The following is a 17536-nucleotide window of genomic DNA, read 5'->3' as shown; positions in this document are numbered from 1 at the left end:
TTGGAAGAAAAGCTATGACAAACCTAGACAGCATATTAGAAAGCAGAGACATCACTGCCAACAAAGGTGTGTCGAGTCAGAGCTGTGGTTTTTCCAGTAGTCGTGTATGGATGTGAGAGTTGGACCATAAAGAAGGCTGAGCGCTGAAGAATTGCTGCTTTCAAACTGTGGTGTTGGAGAAAACTCTTGAGAGTCCTTTGGACTGCAAGGAGATCAAACCAGTCCATCCTAAAGGAAATCAATCTTGAATACTCATTGGAAGGACTAATGCTGAAGCTGAAGCGCCGATACTTTGGCCACCTGATGCGAAGAGCCAACTCAGTGGAAAAGACCCTGATGCTGGGGAAGATTGAAGGCGGGAGGAGAAGGGGACGACAGAGGATGAGATGGTGGGATGGCATCACCAACCCAGTGGACGTGAGTTTGAACAAACTCTGGGAGATGGAGAAAGACAGGGAAGCCTGGTGTGCTGCAGTCCACGGGGCTGCAGAGAGTTGGATGCAACTTAGTAACTGAACAACAGCAACAGCTTGGGCAGTGGGCCCCGGACTCGAGGTCAGGCCCTGGTGTGACGCTGGGTCAGTGCAGGGCCCAAGTGCGGTCACCAGTAGACCAAGGCCCAGGGCATGGCTCACACCAGGGAGGAGTTTAGGAATTTATTCCTGGACCATGTCCTCGCCGGCGGGGGGCAGGGGCCACGTCTCCTCAGCAGGTGGCCCTCCTCCACGTGGTGGCGTGGGGCCTGGGCGTGCCCAGGGCTCTGGCACTTGGCCTCCAGCTGGTGGAAGTGGGGGGAGGCCACAGGGGCAGGCCGGCTGCTTTGTAAAGCCTGCTCTCCTGGTTCTGTGGGGAGGACCAGCCCTGCGGCCATGCCGACCGCGGGGAGCTGGGAACCCCGAGATCCCGGCCGCGCCTCCTTTCACCAAGGACGGCAACGCGGGACAGAACTCCCTGTGGCCATGGGGAGGTTCTATCGGGGCCGCTGACACGGCGGCCAGCACTCGTGACCGCGCGGTTGGAGTGTGGCCCGTGACGCCGAACACAAAGCCCTCAACGTTACGAGCGTGTCATGCGCGAGTGCGGCCGACGGGGCTGGTGGCTACAGAGGGGACGGGGCTTGGAGTGGACACAGCGGCCCCCGCCGCGACCCGGTCACGCTGGGCGTAGTCTGGAACCTTCTCCAGTGCTTGTGTGCCTTCCCTCGGCCGTAATGTGGGTGAAACGCGAGCGCTGCCCTCGAGCCCTCAGGAAGGCTCAGAGCTGGTGAGGGCGTGCAGGGACACCGTCAAGCAGGGAGAAGCCAGGCCAGCGAGCGTGCATCCCCCCCCCCCGCCTCTCCTGGAAACAGTGCCGTTTGCTCGGCCATCCCCCCGCCTCCCCACCACCTCCTGCAGACCACGCTCTCCACCTGAGGTCCAGCCTGCGCCCACACCTGGACCAGGCCATGACCCATGCAGACCCACCTGTCTGCCCCTAAGACCCACCTGTGCCCGCATCTGGCCCGCTCCCCCGCCGCCTGCAGCTCCGTCCACACAGGCCGGCACCTGGGCTGGCGGGACCCACCACATCCGGCCGCAGCGGCTCGGCCTGCTGTCTAGACGGCGCTTCCCGTCCACCTCGCTGCTGCCCACTCCCCCTGGGTGTGTCTGGGGAGCTGGTTCCTCGGGGGGCAGAGGGCTGGCAGGGGTGTTCCTGGGCAGTTAGACCAGAGGCAGTGTCTGCGCGGCCCCTGATGAAGCAGGGCTTGGCAGCTACCCAGCTTCTCGAAGCTGTGTAGACGTCCAGATGGGAAAACTCAGGCTGCCTCTTTGGCATGTGGTTTGCAGAATTCTTTTAGGCATTTGCACCATTTTTATTCTCCCACGTTTCTGTAAAAATAGCCTTTTCGTTTACATGCCTTTTACCACGTGTCTTTCCCACGGTCTGTCAGGCCGTTCCTGCCAAAATTCCTGACCAGAGGCTGGCGAGAGGGCTGAGACCACTCAGTCCGGTGAAGTAGCGAGCCCCCAGGGACCCGCCCGGCCTTCTGCCCCAGCAGCCAAGGGCGCCGCTCAGGGCACGCTGGTGCCTCTCGAGCCTGGCGCCTCCGGGGCGCCCGTGCGTGTCTCCCGTCGGGTGCACCGTCTCCACTTTCCCCTGACTCACGTGTGGAGGCGACAGGTCTGCTGGCCGCGGCTCTGTGCCAGGGCCCTGCTGGGGTTTTGACGAGAAAAGAGCAAAGCTTGTGCCTTCAGGAGCTTGCATTCCAGGTGGGAGAGGATGTCTCTGTCAGGCGTTAGCGTGCTCATGAGGAAAGGCACGCGGGCTGTCTTGTTGTCTCTGCCCTGTGGACGCCCCCAAAGCCCTGATCCGTGGTGTGAAAGACGGTTGCAACTTCTCGCAGACCCCTGTGCCCATCGCCCTGCGGCCAGGCGTCCACTCGGGGCTGGGGGTCAGGGGCCTGGGTGCTGGCCATCGGCAGCCCCCCGTTGAGGCCGTCGTCCCACGCAGGGCAGTGGGCCAGCTGGGCTCCCCTCGTGGCGGGGGTGCCTTTCTGGAGGGGGTTGCAGCGCAGGGCTGGGGTGGGCCTGGGGGGCGTCCAGGGCCTCTCCCCTCCCCCGGGAGCTGCAGTGTTAACCTGCCCCTGCTCCAGGGCCCCTCCTAGCTGCCACTGTCCCCGAGGCCCGAGACTCTTCTCAGCCCTGGGCCCTTCTGAAGGGCTGGTTCTGCGCATCAGCACAGTATTCCCGCAGACGGATCTGCGGCCAAGCAGGCCCTCCCTTCAGCCAGCTCAGAGCCCAGCGTCCGTTGCCCGGGCCCTGACCCCCGGGAGCTGCCCCCAGTGACCGCCGCCTCCTTTCCAGAGACCTGAACTACAACCAGCTGCGCGAGTTCCCCGTGGCCATCCGGACGCTGGGCCGCCTGCAGGAACTGTAAGCGCCTCTGTGGGGTCCGGGGCGTCCTCTGTGTCCGCGGGCCCCCATGCCCTCACCTCCCAAGGTCGCGACCCCCTCCCCCAGGCCAGCAGCCACAGGCCTCACTGCTCGGCCCGGAGCGTCTCCAGCTGGGCCGTCAGGGGAGCTGGGCCCTTCTGGCCTGGGAGAGTGAGGCCGGCCCCACCTGGAAGGCCCGGGAGCAGGCCTCACTTGTGCCTTGGGGCCCCTCCTCAGCCCCCACCCCCGGGGGCGACGAGGAGCCCTGCTTGTCTTAATCTCGGGCAGGTTGCTCAGCACCTGCTCTGCGGAGCGCCTGCTGGATGCACGCTGGGGTGAGGCAGTTGGAGGTGTGCCCAGGCCCCCGAGGACACAGAGCTCGGGTCAGGACAGAGCGGCTCAGGGCCGGTGTGTAGGTCCAGCTCTGGACTGTCTCCTCAGCGATGGCGGTCTGGGTGTCCAGGGGGCACTGCGGGCTGACGGGCCTGAGGTCAGCCTTGGAGGCTGCGTGTGGTCAGGAGGCGATCGGGGAGGGAGAGCAAAGGCGGAAAGGCCGACAGGAGACGGGCGGGCGGGGGCCCTGCGGTGGCGGGGGCAGCCTCTGTGGGGAGCAGCCACAGGCAGTGGGCCGGGGTCTGCGTGCAACCGGTTCAGGCGGTGGAGGTTTGGAGCCAGAGCCCGAGCCCCCAGGCCACATAGGGTCTGCCCCGCTGCTGTCTGTGACCTTTCGGGCCAGGCTCACGCCACCCTCACCTGGTCCAATGCTGGCAGGGGTGCCGGGCGGCAGGCGCGGGGCCACGGGGGGCGGGGGGGGGCGGTCCCAGGGGGACGGCTGCCTGTCCTCCGGGCCTGGAGCCCCAGACAAGGGGCACTGCTCCAGGGAGGGCGTAGGGCTCCGGGGAGCATGCTGGGGCAGCAGGAGCAGCAGCCGGGTGTGTGTGTGTCCGTCTGTCCACGGCGGCCTGAGGACAGGGCTCGCACCTCTGGCCCTCGGGGCTTGGCGCAGCCCCGGCTGAGAAGTGGGTGATCAGACGTGGGAGGAGCAGACTCCCGCGGGGCCTGCACGAACCTGGCAGGCGGGCGCTGGTCGGGGGGAGTTTAGTGACTGATGGTGTCGGGGCAGCTCAGAGAGGACCGTGTGTCCCAGTCCAGCGTTGACTTTGGACGGTTCTTCCCGACGCCAGACACGCCGTTCCCGGCTCCCAGAGCCCGGCACTCAGTGGGGGCTCCACCCACCGTTTCTCCTCCTCGGCCACGGGTGTCTCCCCCTGGCCCACCCCTCCGTAGCTCTGCTCCCCAGTTCAGGGCCTTGAGACCAAGCCCACCTCCCTTTGGCGCCCGCGTCTCCTCCAGGAGCCCCATTTCTTTGAGCTCCTGCATATGCCCTCCCAGGGACCCTGCAGAGCTCTGCCCTCAGGGGTCCGGGTCTGCTCCTCACCCCCCTCACCCCCACCCCAGCCCGCTGGCTCTCCTTCCCAAGGGTGGCAGAGCCGGGAGGGGGGTCCCCAGGGTCCCCGGCTGCGTCCCTCTGGCCCCAGCCTTCCTGTCTGGCTGCCGGAGGGCGTCCTGTGGTCCCCCTGATGCTTGTGTTGTCCCCCAGGGGCTTCCATAGCAACAACATCAGGGCCATCCCGGAGAAAGCCTTCCTGGGGAACCCTCTGCTGCAGACCATGTGAGCCCTTGCTCCTCTTGGGGGAGGGTGTGGTTGGCTGGTGGGATGGGGGAGCTCCCCACGTGCTGGTCCCGGTCTTCAGGGTGACAGGGCCAGAGGGGGGAGCGGACATGTGCCTCGCCCGCCGGGAGGGCAGTGAAGGTCTCATCTGTCCTGCAGACACTTCTATGACAACCCGATCCAGTTCGTGGGGCGGTCAGCGTTCCGGCACCTGCCTGGGCTGCACACCCTGTGAGTTGGCGCCCCCCCCGCCCCGATCCCGCAGTCGGGGTCCTGCTCGTGTGGCCCCGGAGCCTTGGCCCGACCCCCAGACGCCCCAGGTGTGGCTCTTCAGAGAGCCTCCTTCGGGACACTGCGTGCACGGCAGCCCGGGGCCACCCCGAGTCTGTGGGGCACAGGCTGCACCTTCATGTGCATCCCCAGCCTCACCCCAGAGGCCAGCGCTGGGCCCCAGGCCCTCCCGCTTGGGTGCGAGCCCAGGGCTCCTCTGGGTCGGGCAGCGTTCACCAGGCCGGGCTTCTGTCCCGTGGGGGCCGTATGGCCCCTGGGCTGGGGTGCCCGGTGTGGAAGGTCCCAGCAGTGATCCTTGGGGAGACCCGCTGCCCAGCTCCAGGGAGCCCCCCATAGCCAGAACTCCCCCAGAAGCACGCAGGCCGTTGCTCTGAAACTGGGTGGGTCCCACGGGCCTCACCTGGGCCAGGCTGGACGGAGCTGACCTGGCCTCCTGGGTGTCTGCCTCCCCCGAGGCCGGAAGGTCTGGTGTCGCTGGCGGAGGGTCGGGGGCACCCCTGGATGCCGACTTCGCCCTCTGGTCAGTGGCGGTGGGTCGGGGGCCCCCGGATGCTGACCTTGCCCTCTGGTCAGTGGCAGTGGGTTGGGGGCCCCCAGATGCTGACCTTGCCCTCCGGTCAGTGGTGCTCTGCCCCCAGTTCCCTGAACGGCGCCACGGACATCCAGGAGTTCCCAGACCTCAGAGGTACCACCAGCTTGGAGACCCTGTGAGTGGACGCCCCCCACCACACCCTTGGACCCTAGAGCCCCCAGACTAGGCTCCCCGAGGTTTGGCCGTCTGCTCCAGCCTGGCCAGGGGCCCACAGCGCTCCCACTGGGGGCAGGGCAGGCAGCTTTGGGGGAGGAGGCCACTCCCATCCTGGGGTTTCTCACAGTCCCTAACCCACCGAGGAGTGCAGAGGACCCCCGAGGGGTGGAGGGCTGTGACGCCCGCCTCCTTGGCCCCCTGGTTCCCAACTAATGTCCTGAAATGTTGGGGTGGGGGGGGTCCTCAGCGCTAGGCAGGCCCCCAACTCACTGTGAGAGAGGGGCTGAGCAGTCAGGGGACCCCAGAGCCGGAAGCTCCCCTGAGGGACCGCGTGCTCCCTGAGGGTGCCCTTGGCTCAGGTCTTCTCGGGACAGCGGTGCCCAGCCTGCCGGCCCCCACCCCGCTCCCCGAGTCTCCCCGCTGGCTCTCCGGGCACAGGGGCACGGGCGTGGGGCTGGGGTCCCTGGCCCCACGTGGGCTGGGCTTCCATGCACGCCTGCCTGTGGCCCCGCGCGGGTTGCAGGGTCCAGCCCCTGTGTGGTGGGGACATGGCGGGGGTGTGGCTGCAGGACCGCTGCCCGGCTGTGCCTCCCCGCCCCCTCCCCTGAGGCACCCCCACCCCGGGCCCCGACTCCTGAGCTCCAGAAAGCAGCGGGTCCGAGTGGAGGCGGCGTGGTGCAAGCCTGTAGTCCTTGCAGGATGCTGACCGGTGCAGGGCTCCAGCGGCTGCCCCCGGGGATGTGCCAGCAGCTGCCCCGGCTCCGTGTCCTGTGAGTGCCTCCCTGCCCTCCCTGCAGCCGTGACCCGGCCTGGCCCCTCTGGCCTCCGCCTCTGGGGTACTCTCTGCTTTTCCTGGGGGGTGGGGGAGCTCGGGCTGAGAGAGCTGCCCAGGAGTGACCAGGCCACCTCTCCTGGTTCTGGCAGAAGCCCCAGTGATCACGGTCAGACCAGGGCCGAGGCCCAGCTCCGCCACTTCCCACCAGGCAAGGCCTGGCTCCCCTTCAGTGGCCCTGACCTCACGCTCGTCGTTGGGACGTTTTGGAGGGTGGGAGGCACCGGGAGGTGGTAGGTCCCTCCGGGGTGGTTCTAGTGTCTCCCGAGTCCATGACGGAAAGTGCGTCCTCCCGGGACCGCGGAGGTGCTTCAGTGTGCGGTCATGGGCGGGGGGGCCCGCTGGGCCTGCGCGCCCACCGCCGCCCCTGGCTCGAGACCGGGTCCAGCCCGCCACCAACAGGCGGTGCGTCCTTGGGGGTCCTGTCCCCTCCTATGCCTCAGCGGGATGAGGGTTGCCAAGGGATCCCCAAGGGCGTCAGCTCCGCGCCTGAGCCTTGGCCAGCTGGCGCGGCAGCACTCGGGCCTTGCTGGCTGCCTCAGCGCCCCCTCAGCTCCTGCGCCCCAACCCCGGGCCCTGCCGGCGTCCCCCAGGCCTCCTGTGGACGAAGCGGCCCTCGCCGCCCCTACAGTGAGGAGGGGAGTCCCGAAGGACCCGGGTGCGGTGAGGAGCCTGCCCAGCCGTGTCCCTGGCGGCCGGCTCCCCTCACCGCCCCTGCCTGTCCCCAGGGAGCTGTCTCACAACCGGATCGAGCGGCTGCCCAGCCTGCGCGGGTGTCTGAAGCTGGAGGAGATGTGAGTCTGAGGCAGGGCCCGAAGGTGGGGCTGGCAGGCATGCTGGCCTTCTGCCCCGGGCTGGGGACTCAGCGGGGCCGGGACAGGCAGCACTTGTGGGTGATGGCCCCGGAGCTGGGGCCCAAACGTGCCGCAGGGCGCTCCTCGGGGGTCGGACAGCACGAAATGTGGCAGTGGTCAGGGCTGGACAGGGAGCGGCTGCGGGCCTTCAGGGGCCCCAGGCTCTCGTTTCCCACAAACGCACACACGCACGCGCACACTCGTGTCCAGGAGGGAACCTGGGCTGCAGGATCCACGAGGACAGAACCCCATCACGGGCTCTCCGAGCTCCTGTTTCCCCAGTGCGGGTCCCACAGACCGCCGTGTCTGTGCCCTGGGGCCGGGCAGGGCGAGTCCTGCTGTCCCGAGGCCCAGGGCCCACCTCCCACTCAGACACCGGTCTGCTGGGCTCTGCTGCTGGAAGAGGGTCTGGAGGGCCCTCAGGGTGAAGTTGGTGGGGCTGGGAGCCAGGCCCCGGGGAACCCTGGAAACTCACTCCCTTGGAGCCACAGGGATGGTTTGTAGCTTTAGTTTTCTGACTGACTGTTACCTAAGGCAGCCAGGGCTCCCGTGCTCCCTTAATCCTGGTGACTTCTGCCAGCTGGGTCCTTCCGTTTTCCCAGTGCGCGGGGTGGGGGCAGGAAGCCCTCAGCCCTGGGCTCAGCAGGCCTCTTGCTGCCCTAGCGGCCTCCAGCACAACCGCATCTGGGAAGTCAGAGCCGACACCTTCCATGAGCTCGCCTTCCTACGATCCCCGTGAGTAGGGGGCCCGCCTCCCCGCGACCTCTGTGAGTAGGGGGCCCGCCTCCCCGCGACCTCTGTGAGTAGGGGGCCCGCCTCCCTGTGATTGCTCTGAGTAGGGCTCTCCCTGCACGCCTGCACCCTGTGAGCACCCCAGGGCCTCCCTGCAGCCCCGCACCCCAGGGCAAGAATGACGGGTCCTCCGTGTGTGTGCCTCCTCTCATCACGTCCTCTCTCCCACAGGGACCTGAGCTGGAACGCCATCCGATCCATCCACCCTGAGGCCTTTGCGACCCTGCGCTCCCTGGTCAAGCTGTGAGTGCGGCTCTCCTCCTGGGTGCTGCCCGCTGTGGGGAGGGCCCAGCCCAGGGGGGTCGCCTGTGGGTGTGGGACACACACTGGGGGGCCTGGCTCTGACCTAAGGAGCCCCCTCTGTGAGCCCTGCAGGTCACACGCTGCCTCGGGCCCCAGGCGGGGGGCGCAGAACGTGGGGGTTGGGGCTGCAGAGTGGGGGTCCCCCAAAGAGCCGGGATGTGCGTCAGCGCGGGAGGGATCCTGGGGGCCTCCATGCACCGCGGTGCAGGTTCTCCACTTCGTCCTCAGGCATGTCCGCCAGCGACCCTGCAGCCCTGCCCCTCACCGCATAGGCGCGCCCAGGTTGGGGGCCTCACTCACGGGGCCGGGACTCAGGGTCCCCAGTGCTCATGGCCCCGCGCTCTGGGCCCCAGGCCACACTCCCAACCCGCTTCCCATCCATCTGCTCAGCAGCACCCTGGTCAGTGGGGGGCGGTATCTTCATCCCCCTGCTTAGTGGGGTGGGGGGGCGGTATCTGCACCCGCCTGGGCAGTGGCGGGGCGTGGTATCTTCATCCCCCGGTCAATGTGGGGCGGCATCTTCATCTGAAAGGTGAGGCTGCTCAGGCTCTGGCAGATGCGACCCCCTGGCTTCACGGGGACAGTGACGGGCCAGGTTTCCTGCTGGCCAGCCCAGGCCGGTCTCCATGCCGCACGGCCTGTGGTCGCGCTGTCTGGTGTGGACGTCTGGCTTCCTCTGATGTTTCTCCGGGGGAGCCGTGGGCATCCTCGCCTCTGGCTCCCAAGCTGACCCTGAAACACAGAGGGTGGCCGAAGGCCTGGGTGTGGCCAGTCAGTCCGCCCTGTTCCCAGCTCTGGCCCCTGGGTCCTTGGGGTGCAGGGGCGAGGCCAGCACAGCAGGGGACCCCCTGGGGAGGGGTCGGGGCTCCCATGTGACACGGTGGGGCCCGCAGGTGTGGTGCCCGGGGGGGATGGCGGGGCGCCCCTCCGGCAGCCCCGCAGGTAGGCGGCCCCAGGCGAGCGCCCTTGCCGCCCCGCCGCCTCTGCCTGGCGTCTGTGGCCTCTCTGCCTGGGCACCTGTCCATGCCGCAGCACAGCCCGCCCCAGCCTCCCGCTGACCGGAAACTGGTCATGTCCGCTGTCCAGGGACCTGACGGACAACCAGCTGAGCGCGCTGCCCCTGGCTGGGCTGGGGGGCCTGGTGCACCTGAAGCTCCGAGGGAACCGCGCCCTGTCCCAGGCCTTCCCCAAGGACAGCTTCCCCAGACTGAGGTGAGGCTGCCCGGCCCCAGGGCGGGGCCACCCCGGGCCTTGCCCCAGGAGCAGCCTGCAGGCCCCAAGTCTGGCCCAGACCGAGCCCCTGGCTAGCGTCCCCACCCCAGCCCCAGCCCTGGGGGACCCTGGCGAGGACAGACCCCAGACGAGGGGAAGGCGCCCGGCCTGGCTGGGCCGCGTCGGGGGCCGGGAGAGGAGGCGGGAGGAGCCGCCGGCCGTGGGAAGGGCCCGGGAGGCTGCCCGCGGGGCCCTGGCGGGTGGAGGGCAGGCGCGGGCAGAGTCCTGGTCTGGCTCAGGCATCGGTCTCCCCGCCCCAGGACCCTGGAGGTGCCCTTCGCCTACCAGTGCTGTGCCTACGGCGGCTGCCCCAGCTTCCTCGCAGCCTCGGGGCCGCGGGGGCCCCAGCACCCTCCCCCCGACGCCCAGGACCCTCCCAGGTGGACACTGGCCGACCAGGCCGAGAGCCGCTGTGAGTGACCCGCCCGGGGACGCAGGCGACGGGGAGGAGGTCCGGGAGGGGGTGGGTGGGCCCCCGCAGGGAGCGGCAGGGCTCCAGGACCTGGGGCAGGGGGAACCGCCTCTGTCCGGCCCGTCTCCAAGGCCTGGGGAGGGGTCCGTGAGCCCTCTGCAGCCCCCGGGCTCTCAGAGCCATGCCATCACAGCCCTGCCTGTCCACACCCCCTGTGGGCCACAGCGCCCCCACGGCGCCCCACTCCCACCTCGCAGGGCGTTCTTAGAGCAGGCAGCCCTTTTCCATCAGCTATAGCCAAGCATGGTTTCGTTAATTCAGTTTAGCCTGTTTCCAGAGAAAGTCCCCTCATGCCGTTCCCAGAGCCAAACGCTGTCCCTGGCAAGTCTCCCTGGTGACTTACAGGGGCCCCAGTGCTCTGGCCTCGCAGGAGTGACCCCTCACCCTGACAGGACCGCCTGCGGGCTGGGCTCTCGGTTGACGGGCGGAGAGAAGGGCCTCCCTGGCTAGCAGCCTGCTGCAGAGCGCAAGTGGAATCCGGAGGGGGAGGGAAGGGCTGGGCCCCCTCCTCACCGCTCGGCAGTGCAGAAGCAAAGCAGAGGAGCCAGGTCTAACCGTGGGTGAGGCCTCCCTGCGGGCCCAGTGGTTAAGGACTTGCCTGCAGTGCAGGAGACGTGGGTTCGATCCCTGGGTCAGGAAGATCCCCTGGAGAGGGAAATGGCAACCCACTCTGGTATTCTTGCCTGGAAAATCCCATGGACAGAGGAGCCTGGAGCCACAGTCCATGGGGTCACAAAGCGTCGGACGCGACTGAGCGGCTAAACCACCACCACTGTGGGAGAGCGTCCAGGACCGAGCAGACGGCCGGGTTCTAACTGGATGGGGCGGCTCTCAGGCCAGGCTGCTGCAGGCATGTTGGAGCCTGTGTTTCTCATCCTTAAAGCGGGAGCAGTGTTCGCACCCCACAGAACGGGGAGACCGCAGATGCGCCCAGGGTCCTGCTCAGAGGGGAACACGCAGGCGGGAACACGCAGGCGTGTAGCCAGGAGCCCCGGAGGCCCGCCTGGGCAGTGGCAGCGCAGAGCCTCCCGGGCGGGTGGACGGCCGGCACTGGCCCAGCAGATGCGTCCCCAGGGCGTCTGCCATCCGCCCATGAGGGTCCTGCCTTCCTCGAGGTGTAACTTTCCACCAGGTTGAGGTCTTGGAAAACCACAGGCATCGGGATGGTAGGGGAAGCTGGGCAGGGTCCCCTTCCTGAGGGTCCACGGAGCCAAGAAGGGGCCAGGACCGGGGCCACGGCCACAGGAGCTTTACTGGCCCCTCGGTCAGTAGCTTTACTGTGACCTCCAACCTTGGCCAGAGCCCTCCGGCTTCCCCTGCGCTTCCTTTAGGCATCCCCGAGCTCCTCTGCAGAGCGGGAAAGGTGGCGAAGGGTGGACCGCCACGCTGTGGGCACTGCCCGGCCCCCGGCCTCCTGGGACGACTCCCATCTGCAGCAGGAGCGAGGCTCCAGGCAGGATGGCAGCCCTGAGCCAGAGGCGGGGACTGGTGTGACCAGGCCGCCCGCCTGGCCTGGCCCGCACCCCAGGGTGCGCTCACCCGGCTCCTTCACCTTGTCCAGTCCAATTCCAGAAACCAGATTCTTGTTCCTAAGACAAAGTCTTTCAGGAGTTCCCTCGAGGTCTCATGATTAGAACTCAGCTCTCACTGCCAGGGACCCGGGTTCAGTCCCTAGTCAGGAAACTAAGATCCCACAAGCCACTTGGCCAGGAAAAAAACAAAACACAAAAACCTCTTCCAGTGATGAATTATCACTTCAAAACAGGATTTCGCCTTAATAATCTATAAAATGGTTTACATCGTCTGTTTATCACTTCAGTATCCTTAAAGAGTTCGTGGCCCCTGAGATGTCCGCCCCCTAGGACACTCCCGGCCCTGGTTTAAGAGACAGTGCGAGAGTGAACAGTGGAGATAACCCAGCGTGTCTCGGAGTCTCTTTAACGGGATTTGGCTTTCTGACCCTGTTTTCTCAGACGAGCAGAATCGCAGAGCCTAGACTTAGAGCGACCTGGCCCGGGCGCTAGCTCCGCGGGGACACGCCCCTTCTCACGCACGGCTTCCTGCTGCAGGCTCCTCAGCCGCTGCTCCCACCTCCTGCGCCTATAAAGCCCCCTGACCGTCCCCCAAACCAGCTCCTGGTGGGGAAAGTCCAGCGTCTGGGCTTGGGCCCAGCGAGGCTGGCTTTGAACTTGGCCCTGTCACACCCTGGCCAGCGTCCTCACCTCATCTGCGCAGCAGCGCCGGAGGGAGGCTGGCCCCCACGGCTGCAAGGACGTGGAGTCAGCGGGTGCGGGCCTGGAGGACGAGAGCTGTCGTGTGGTCCCAGAGCAGGGCTATCCTGTCCATGCCCCCGGCGTGTGCCCAGCCCTGGGCTCATGCGGGCACCGCCCCCCTCACGTGACTCTGGTCTGGGGGCCTGTCCATCGGGACCGTGATTCTCCTCTTGTGATCCACCCGCCGATGCTGGTTTTGCCGTTGGGGGCTCTCAGCCAGTAGGGTGGTGTGGTTCCCTCAGGCTGCACAGGTTGAGGCCAGCGTTCCTCCCCTCGCCCTGCCCTTCCCGAGTGCTCCTCCCAGCTGCCCGGACCTGGCCTGCACCCTGCAGCACGTCCAGCTCGCTGCTCTGTCCTGCTCCGTGTGTGGTGCCTCCAGCTGGACGTGGAGTCCTGGCCAGCGTGCAGAGCCCCCAGAGTTAGGGCAGCCTCCTCAGACTCTGCCCAGCTGCCCGCGAGACGGATGCTCCCTGAGTCCAAGGAGGAGCAGGTCTCGGGCGTGGAGGACCACAGGCGGAGGAGCCACGGGCGGAGAGGGTTTCCCCGGGGCGACTGGGGTGCCCTGTGCCCACCAGACGTCTCCGGGGTGGGCGTCTGGGGAAAGGCGGGCCTGACCCACACCGAGAGCAGGTCTGAGCCCCTGTCCGCTCTCCTCAGATGATCTGGACCCGGAAGAGCTCCAGCTGGACGCGGAGGAGCCCAGGCCCCAGCCCGCTGTCCAGTGCGGCCCTGCTCCAGGCGAGAGGGCGCCCCGGGTGGGGAGGGCAGGCTCTGCGGAAGGGCTGCTTCAGAAAGTGAGGTCCCACTGCTCAAAAGCCAGTACTCGAGGGGCAAGGCTGGGCGAGAGAAGAGTTTATTTCGGAGGCTGGCAACCAGGGTGGTTGGGCGATGGCAGACTCGTGTCCAAAGGCTGAGCTCCGCCGGACATCGACCCTCGGGCAAGAGCTGCTATAGGCGGAGGGAGGGGTCTGGCTGAAGCAGCGCCGTCAGCTCTGACAGTCATCTTGAAACTGGTCGTCAGGGGTCTGACCGGCATCACTGTCATTGCTTTAAGTGCCGTTAATCTTCAGCTCCTTGGTTGGTTGGTTCCTGCTTCCTTGAGGCCAGTCCTCAGAGTCGTGGCGGCTCCTTATGCCTGGCTACCGTCCTGGTATGAACGTTGCACCTGGTGGGGCTTTCGGGATCTGTGAGAGCGCAGGGTTAGGTGCGGCTCAGCGTGGTCTACAGCCCTTGAGAAGGAAGGCCTCGTGGGTCCCACCGCCAGGAGGAGAGGCTTCTCAGCGGAGCCCTGTGCTCAGGGAGGGCTGAGGGGCCGCTGGCCCGTCTGAACCCTGCCGCCCCCTCCCCGCTCCCTCCCAGCAGCGCGCGCGATGGAGTGCTCTGGGCCCCAGAATTCCAGGTGTCCCCGCGGGCCCCTTCCAGCAGCGGCTGTTCCTGACCGGCTTCAGTCTCCCCTAGATGCCCGGGAACAGAGCGCCCCGCTGGTGCGGCGCGGGCCGCCCGGGGGCGAGCAGGCAGGAGGCGGCGGCGTCCCCACCCGCCCCGCAGCCGCGCCCCGCGCGCCCCCCGGTGCCCGCCGCGCGCCCCCCGGTGCCCGCCGCGCGCCCCCCGGTGCCCGCCGCGCGCCCCCCGGTGCCCGCCGCGCGCCCCCCGGTGCCCGCCGCGCGCCCCCCGGTGCCCGCGGCGGGAAGCGCACCCGGAGGGGCTGGTCGGGTTCACGCGGACGCTCCGCCCCCGAAGCCCGCAGTGGTGATGCTCGTTAGGAGCGCGAAGACCGGCTCCGGCTTTCCCAGGAGCCGGTGCCGCCGGCCCGAGGAGCTCTGGTGCCCTACGCCCCGCACAGGCGCCTGTAGGTGTCTGAGGAGCATAACGACCCGGGAGAGCGCGCACGATAATACTCCAGCAAAAAGAGAATAAGAAACTACATGCAGTGAAGTCCCAATGAGCTGAAGATCTGTGTGTGTACGTCTGCTTTAAACTGGTAGAAAACCAGCAAAACGCTTCTCTCATGAGCAGTGTCAGCTTCTCCATGTTCTGTGCTCCGATTTTTCCACAATCACCGTCTATTATTTGATGATCAGAAAAAAGTGTTTAAAAAGTAGCTGGCACAGAAGCCTCCCGAAGCCGCAGGCCTCCTGGCAGCGCATTGAACAGGAGTCCAAGGGCAAAGCAGTGAAGAATCAAAGCGACAGGACGGTTTGATGATGGCCCCCAGAGAGAGCGGGAAGAGGCCCGGCCTCCCTGCCCAGGGCGGGACCCGGCGGGCAGACCCGAGGGCTGCCTGTCCTTCTGTGCTCTGCCCCCAGCACCGACCGACTCCGGGGCACTGAGTGTGGCCGTGGAGCCTCCGCCCGCTGGGGTGGCACCGTCCCGAGAAGCAGAGCCGGCCACCCCTCTCCCTCTGCGGGTCGGCCTGGCCTGCCCCCCAGCGGTGCTTGGCCACTCCGCCAGGCCGGCCTGTCCCGCCCTTGCTTCTGGACGCTGCTCCGCGGGGAGGGCCTCTCTCTGCTGCCTCGGCATGTGCTGTGTGTGTGTCTCCCACGTCTGCTCCTTGGATCCTGGGCCTGTGTCCACCCCCGGCCGCAGGGGGAAGAGGCCCCCCGGGTGTCCACTCTGCCCCCGCGCACCGGAGCCCAAGCCTAGGCTGGGGACAGAGTGCAGAGCCACACGGCCCGGCCCGGCTAGCGTCTGCCTCTCTCCCGCAGGTCCCTTCCAGCCCTGCGAGCATCTCTTCGAGAGCTGGGGCATCCGCCTGGCCGTGTGGGCCGTCGTGCTGTTGGCCCTGCTCTGCAACGCACTGGTACTGCTGAGCCTCTCCGCGGCTGGGCCCGGCCCGCTGCCCCCGGCCAAATTCGTGGTGGGGGCCCTTGCGGGCGCCAATGCCCTGACCGGCCTCTCCTGTGGCTTTCTCGCCTCCGTCGACGCACTGACCTTTGGCCGGTTCGCTGAGTTCGGCGCGCTCTGGGAGGCGGGCCCGGGCTGCCGGGCGGCGGGCTTCCTGGCCGTGCTGGGCTCCGAGGCATCCGTGCTGCTGCTGAGCCTGGGCGCGGCGCACTGCACTGTGGCCGCGGCCTGCGTGCGGGCCCACGGGAAGGTGCCAGCCGCGGGCAGCGTGCGCGCAGGGGCCCTGGGCTGCCTGGCTCTGGCGGGGCTGCTGGCCGCCCTGCCGCTGGCCTCGGTGGGTGAGTACGGCGCCTCCCCGCTCTGCCTGCCCCATGCCCCACCCGCCGGCCGGCCGGCCGCCCTGGGCTTCGCCGTGGCGCTGGTGCTGCTGCACGCCGCCTGCCTCCTGGCGGCGGCCTTGGCCTGCATCCGGCTCTCCTGCGGCCTGCCCGCCACCGGGCTGGAGGCCGCCTGGGACTGCGCAGCTGTGCGCCGCGTGGCCTGGCTCACCTTCGCCGACGGGCTCCTCTACTGCCCCGTGGCCTCCCCGAGCCTGGCGTCCGCGCTGGGCCTCCTGCCGGCCGCCCCCGAGGCCGTGAAGGCCGTCCTGCGGCTGGTGCTGCCGCTGCCCGCCTGCCTCAACCCCCTGCTCCATCTGCTCTTCAGCCCCCACTCGCGGGAGGACCTGCGGCGCCTCCGGCCCTGCCTGGGGGGCCCGGGGCCCCTCGCCCTGGGCGGCGCCGGCCCGCGGGAGCCGAGCTCCTGCGACTCCACGCAGGCCCTGGTGGCCTTCCCTGACGTGGAGCTCTCCGCCGAGGCCTCCGAGACCCACGGCCTCCCCTCGGGGGCCCTCGTCCCCCGCCAGCAGCCTGGGGGCCTCCAGCTGGAAGGCGGCCATGTTGCAGAGCCAGAGGGAACCCGGTTTGGGCAGCAGCTGCCCTCCAGGGATGGTGGATGGGCACAGGGGGACCCGGAGGCCTCACCAGCAGGCCGGGCCTGGGCGGGTGGCGGGGGCTTGCAGTCGTCCGGCTTGGCCTCAGGCGTCTGAATGTCCTCCCCACTCCCGCCCGCCCCCTCCACGGATGATGCTGCTGCCTGTAAAATAAATCAGGACGACCCAGAGTGACCCGCGCAGATGACCCGCCCCTGACCCTGCCGGTCGCCTCCCTCCCAGGCCGCTGCCTGTGGGTTTTTGGCCGGGTCTCCCCTCAGTCCTGCTCTAGCCTCTTCTCTGTCGCATTTGAGGAGGCTGAGGACCCGAGGTCTGGACATTTCTCACTTTAGGGAAAGGAGGGGAACAGAAGACTGTACTGGGGGGCGGGGGCCTCCCACGTGGCCCAGGAGCAGGCGCGACGGCTGGGGGCCCAGGGAAAGGCTGGGGTGGGGGGGCAGGGAGGGGGACTCAGAGAAAGGCTGGGGAGGGGGACTCAGAGAAAGGCCGGGGGGGGACACTCAGAGGAAGGCCGGGGTGGGGGACAGGGAAAGGCTGGGGGGGACACTCAGAGGAAGGCCGGGGTGGGGGACAGGGAAAGGCTGGGGGGGGACACTCAGAGAAAGGCTGGGGGGGGGACTCAGAGGAAGGCCGGGGTGGGGGACAGGGAAAGGCTGGGGGGGACACTCAGAGAAAGGCCGGGGGGGGACTCAGAGGAAGGCCGGGGGGGGGACTCAGAGGAAGGCCGGGGTGGGGGACAGGGAAAGGCTGCGGGGGACACTCAGAGGAAGGCTGGGGGGGGGGACTCAGAGGAAGGCCGGGGTGGGGGACAGGGAAAGGCTGGGGGGGACACTCAGAGAAAGGCCGGGGGGGGACTCAGAGGAAGGCCGGGGTGGGGGACAGGGAAAGGCTGGGGGGGACACTCAGAGGAAGGCCGGGGCGGGGGACAGGGACCGCTCCATGCTCTGCACCCCACGGGCCCTGAACGCACCCCTCACAAGACCCCTGTGAGAATCGGTTTTGGAAAATAGGACTTGGTGCCCCTTTCTCAGAGACCGGGGAGCGGGTCCATGCGGTGAAGAGGCGGGAGAACCTGCTTTAACCCAGGTCCCCAGCTCTCGACCAGTAAGCTTGGGGTTACTTGTTAGGTTTCCATCGAGCAGCTACTAGCACCTCACAGACGAGCCCCCGCCTCTCCCAAGGGCCCCCTTCTGCACCCCTGCTGATATCACAAGAGGCCCCCCTTCCTGGGAGCTGGGGCTCAACCATATGTTACCCCCCTGCCTCTCTCGTCCTGCCCC

At 67.9% G+C, this 17536-nt stretch overlaps 1 protein-coding gene across 4 annotated transcripts in view; it reads left to right on the top strand.

Annotated features, from left to right (window-relative positions):
* Positions 1 to 16426, top strand: part of LGR6 (leucine rich repeat containing G protein-coupled receptor 6) — a 64694-nt gene extending 48268 nt beyond the window's left edge. For 3 of the 4 annotated variants that reach the window (XM_018060859.1, XM_018060858.1, XM_018060861.1), the window contains 11 exons: positions 2844 to 2912; positions 4513 to 4584; positions 4744 to 4815; positions 5514 to 5582; positions 6322 to 6393; positions 7184 to 7249; positions 7973 to 8044; positions 8273 to 8344; positions 9491 to 9616; positions 9937 to 10088; positions 15127 to 16426. In XM_018060859.1, the coding sequence (XP_017916348.1) occupies positions 2844 to 2912; positions 4513 to 4584; positions 4744 to 4815; positions 5514 to 5582; positions 6322 to 6393; positions 7184 to 7249; positions 7973 to 8044; positions 8273 to 8344; positions 9491 to 9616; positions 9937 to 10088; positions 15127 to 16352 (2068 nt within the window). In that variant the 3' untranslated portion in view covers positions 16353 to 16426. The remainder of the gene's footprint in view (positions 1 to 2843; positions 2913 to 4512; positions 4585 to 4743; positions 4816 to 5513; positions 5583 to 6321; positions 6394 to 7183; positions 7250 to 7972; positions 8045 to 8272; positions 8345 to 9490; positions 9617 to 9936; positions 10089 to 15126) is intronic. The other variant, XM_018060860.1, reaches the window with a different exon arrangement.

Source organism: Capra hircus, chromosome 16, assembly GCF_001704415.2.
Source record: "Capra hircus breed San Clemente chromosome 16, ASM170441v1, whole genome shotgun sequence".
NCBI lineage: Eukaryota > Metazoa > Chordata > Mammalia > Artiodactyla > Bovidae > Capra > Capra hircus.
The sequence above is the reverse complement of the archived record's forward strand: the minus strand, read 5'-3'. Positions and strand labels throughout refer to the sequence as shown.